At 46.3% G+C, this 5,000-nt stretch overlaps 1 protein-coding gene across 2 annotated transcripts in view; it reads right to left on the bottom strand.

Moving 5' to 3' along the window:
- The window catches only part of LOC134455655 (LIM zinc-binding domain-containing Nebulette-like), a 62,210-nt gene that overhangs the window by 14,607 nt on the left and 42,603 nt on the right, over window positions 1–5,000 (bottom strand). For both annotated transcript variants that reach the window (XM_063206867.1, XM_063206866.1), the window contains exon 3: window positions 4,445–4,529. In XM_063206867.1, the coding sequence (XP_063062937.1) occupies window positions 4,445–4,529 (85 nt within the window). The remainder of the gene's footprint in view (window positions 1–4,444; window positions 4,530–5,000) is intronic.

Genomic DNA, 5,000 nt, shown 5'->3' with positions numbered 1-5,000 from the left:
CGTACGTACGTACGCACACACAAACATCTACGTAGACATGTAAGACTAGTGCTAGCACTTAAAAGAGAATAGCATACATGCAGCCAAGTCCTGCACTGATGCCACGAACTCAAAGACTGTTTTGATGATGAACCCTGTTTGTAGCTGGGTGCTGATGCAAAGCAAGTGAATGAGCTCTGATCTCAGCACACACAACCTTTAGAGGACACGCAGGAGATCAGCATCTTCAAGAATCCCTGATTACCATCAATTACATTTCTTTTGGATTTTTTTTAAATGTTACGCAATCAGAAGAAACATTTGAACCTCTGTTGATGAACATAAAGGCTTTAATACTTTTGCTCCATGAGAATGTATTGCAATTTGTCTTAGTGCTCTATATTTGTTTTTGTATATACAAATCTCATGGCATGCTATTACGATTGGTGGTTGTTCACAATCCTGAACACACAAAGTAACAATGAAACAATGCCATTATGTCTCCTCAGCTGCATGGAAGAGAAGGGAGGGTTGCTGGGTTGCTTGCCAGGTGAGTTCCAATTATCACCTTTTGGCCAGGACTACAGAGTTCACCTTTCAGAAAAGGATGGAACAACAATCATCCCTATCTCAGGAGCAGTTGTAGTCCAGGTTCACTCACTCTGGCCTAAAGGCGCTGGCAGTCGACGTACTATGCAAAGGCACGCACGCAAGCACTCACACACGCACACACACACTCCTCTATCTCACATATGCTCACTTGCTCTGGCCTGGCGATGGCAGTCGACTTACACACACGGACTTACACGCGCAGCACGCATTCGCATACAAACACACACACTCACAATCACACTCACAACACTCCTCTATCTCATAAAACAAAGGAGATACGCACTCCGCGCTTCTAAATTAACAATCCGGTGCAACCAGAGCAGGACTAAAACATAAGCAAAAAGGGAAAGAAATCTGGTGCCACACGGATGTCTATTTTCTGTAATTTATTTTTTAGTGCAGTGAGACTAACGTTTCGACATGCGTCTTCATCAGAGTCCTCTATCTCAGTCTCTATGCTCACTGGCTCTGGCCTGGCGATGGCAGTCGACCTCCACACACGCACGCACACACACACACAAGCACGCACACACGTACAGATGGATCCAAGGCTTTCCTCCCTGTTTGAAGCTCAGCAGGAGGTTCCTGTCCGCCGCTGTGCCAACCAACCCTGTGGAGAGGAGAGCTGGAGGTGTGGCATGTGTTGCACCCTGCATGAGCTATATAGCACCTCGGACTCGGCCAGGCGGGCAGCAGATGGACCCAACCTGCAACCCAACTCATGCCAGCCTATCCAGAGCCAATGGGCTTAGGGCACATAAGAAGAGGAGGTGGAGGAGGAGCAGTAATAAGAGGAGGAGGAAGAGGAGGAAGAGGATGATAATCCCGCCTCAAAGAAGAGAGAGGATCAGGACTATGAGAAATTGAAAAAAAACAGCAGGGTGAGGAAGAGGAGGAAGAGAAGGACAGGAGGAAAAGCAGAGTGAAGAAGAGGAGGATGAGATGAAGATGATGAAGAGGGAACAGAGCCAGAAGAGCAGGGAGATGAGGGGAAAGAATGAGGAGGAGGAAGAGGAGGATACAGAGGAAGAGGAGAGTAATAAAGAGCAGAGGAGGAGAGAGAACAGGGGGGGCAAAGGAGAGGCAAGGACACTTCACACTCAGGCGGCTCGAGAGACAACATTTGTGCCAGTGTGGTAGCATGCTGACCAGTACAGACACATGAGACAACAGGTAAACAAAACAAAGCAAATGCAAACGGGCCTCACTGGACGCCGCCACAGCCAGGTGTTAAGGGTGTCACTGACTGAATCACTCTGACAGCCTTTGTTTCATGACATCTTGTCCTGTTGCGCATTCATGTAGCTCTTGTTCATAAGACTGAGTCTCTGTAAAGTTGTGACACTCTATTCTGTGTGTGTATAGTACAATTTTGCCATCTCACTGTCTTATCATTAAACCTGTGTGTGTGTGTGTGTGTGTGTGTGTGTGTGTGTGTGTGTGTGTGTGTGTGTGTGTGTGTGTGTGTGTGTGTGTGTGTGTGTGTGTGTGTGTGTGTGTGTGTGTGTGTGTGTGTGTGTGGGCGTGTGTGTGGGCGTGTGTGTGGGCGTGTGGGCGTTATGCACATATTTGGGTGTGCATGTAAGGGGGCAAACTCCCTCTCATGCTGAAAAGGAATAGAGAGATTAACTACTGTAACAATATGCATGTGTGTGTGTAAGAGAGGGACTACTGTTGAGACCACTGGTAGCAATTTCAGAGTGATCCTGCTGTAACCCAAAGTGCTATGGATCCCCTGCTGCTTAGCCATCTGTTGTGTGTTAGTGGAACAGAGGGACCTGCTCACCGACAAAAACACTCACGATGATAACCATCATGGCCTCCTTTGGTCCTGTGTCTCTATCGTAAACCCACCTAGCACTGCACGAGCAAGACGCCAAAACTGTAAGGCCACAACCCCTCGCCTGGCTCTGCAACTTGAAGGAATCTGAATATTGCCCCCAATCTGATACGTTACATTTGGATGTCCATGCATTGTTTTATCCATGAAGGAACAACTCTCTCTTAGTTTGTAGGAGGCAATAAAGGTTAATTTCCCAACAAGCCTCCAGGGGATAATTATGAATCACTGGTGCTGATTGCTATTGGCTAAAACTATCATTGTATGTGACATCATTCCATGTGACCTCACTTCCTGTGGAGGGTGTTTTAAATCCAGACCCTGGATTTGTTCTAGCCCCTTTCTTGTCTGCATCTTTACCTGTTAACACCTCATTGGAGAGAGGGGTGGGGAGGCCTGTGGACAGGCCTTTGGGCCTAATGGCCTCCTCTCTCCCTCTCTCAAGCCAATAAACCTTGCATTTCTGAATTTCAACTATTGCACTGATTCTGGTCTTAAATATTAATTAGTAGTAAAACTAAGATACTATCAAACTCTGGAACAAACTGACCTACTCACTGAGACGACTCACATTCACCATCAGGGCCCACTCTGGTCCTGTGTCTGAAGCAGCTCAGCACTGCACGAACACACCCCCTTTTTTACAGCCAAGCACCTCTCACCTGGCTCTGTAATACTCTGTTGTGTGTTAGTGGAACAAAGGGACTTGTTCACCACATCTACTCTCATTCACCATAGGGCCCTCTTCAGCACTGTACTTCAGCACTGTAAAGGCGGATTCATAGTTAACATAACTGGCGCTAACCTCATTCAACCTCGCTGGCGACGATGGCGTGCGCTCAAAATTACGTCACACGCCCCTCCGCAAGCTGCCGCGGCGCGAGGTCGTGCACCCCACATTTGTTGTAACTTGGCGTGCGCCACCGGCGACCATGTATGTAGGCAGACAAAGCAGGAGTTGCGAAGAGATATGGCTACAGCTACTGCACTACAGAAGGGACCCTGCGTCATTTTGAGGATAATAAAAAGTTATTTTATCTTTTCCCTTAAATGTTGTTCAGTGAAACAATTGTTGTTTTTGGCGATCTATTTATACATTCTGCAGCCAGAACAATACTCTCACATGGTCTTAGAATGATCTGGCAATGTAGGCTACAACAAAAATCTATGTTTCCTTGTGGTAAGTCATAAGTCAGACGTCCAGTAGCCCTACAGCAGCCGTGTTTGGCTTTCTATTCTTATACATCTCTAGAACTCCCGCTGCGAGTTGCGACAGATTCTGTCGCTTCTCTCATGAACAGCAGAGGGCACACTTCCGAAAATGCAAGCAAAAGCCTGTAAATGGCGCTTTTGACTATGAATGGTCTGCCACATTTTAATGGTTCTCGCGCCAAATGCGCCAAATTGCGCACATTAAGTATGCGGAGCCCTACTGTAACACCCCCTCAACATACTGTAAGCCCACATCCCCTCACCTGGCTTTGCAACTCTGGAAGAGGGAGACCAATTCACTGAAACTAATAATGTGTGTGTTATGTTGGTATAGCTGTGTTTTTGAGGACCCTCTCAAAAGCAAGATGTTAATTTCAAGGAGCTCTCCCCTAATAAAGACTTTGAATTTACCATCAGGCCCCTGTGACACCCTTAAGCCACACCCCTATAAATAGCCACACAGCTATTTCATCGGCCAGCTCACTCAGTTGAGTGTTAGTGAAATAGACAAACTTACCACCACTGTAAACAGTGCAATTATTGACATTTGCCATCAGGCCCATGTGTTTAAGCCTGCCCAAAATTGTACAACCACATACTCCCTTTGTAGGAACATCTGCAATTAGGCTTTGGTGTGTGTTCATGAAAAAAAGACCTATTCACGGAAACAAATTAACCATCACGCCTTCCGTTTGGTCCTTGTATGTTAACCCACTGTATGACCTAAGTACACCCCCATTTTATATGTACACACCCCTTACGTATGTTCACAACCCTCTTGCATGGCAACACCCCTCTTACCTGGCTCTGCAATTCGCTTTGTTGTTTCAGGCGCAGATTCTCTGGCGTGTCTGTCACAATGGTGAAGGAAGTCTTCGGGTAATGCCTGTGGGAAAAATCAACATGGCAGACTGTAAGAGATAGCATATAGCAGGCCTTTTATCTCAAATGTCATACTGTATCAAATACAATTTGGAGCATATAAAGAGCATGTATTACACACAGTGACGTTGCTATTCATGATTTTAATGGCACAGTCATGCATTTCTCATAGCCTTTACTGGCATTCAGCTGACCCCATAATAAACGATAAATGTGGAGTAGAACAACAACTCAGTGGGTAAACCGTACCACAGGAAACTATGCCAAAAATACCACACATGCACAGGGACACAGACGCACGCACGCACGCACACATTCACGCACGCACGCACACAAAACAATCACCTATTGAAACTCATGTAAACAAAACCCCCACGAAGGTTAATGAATGACCTCATGGCACTGTCTGATAAAAATAACCCATCAGAAACAAAGGGGCATTGAAACACACGCAACCAAGGAAAACCGAAAAGGG

The sequence above is a fragment of the Engraulis encrasicolus genome, chromosome 9 (assembly GCF_034702125.1).
Source record: "Engraulis encrasicolus isolate BLACKSEA-1 chromosome 9, IST_EnEncr_1.0, whole genome shotgun sequence".
Taxonomy (NCBI): domain Eukaryota; kingdom Metazoa; phylum Chordata; class Actinopteri; order Clupeiformes; family Engraulidae; genus Engraulis; species Engraulis encrasicolus.
This window is presented reverse-complemented; position numbering and strand designations above follow the sequence as displayed.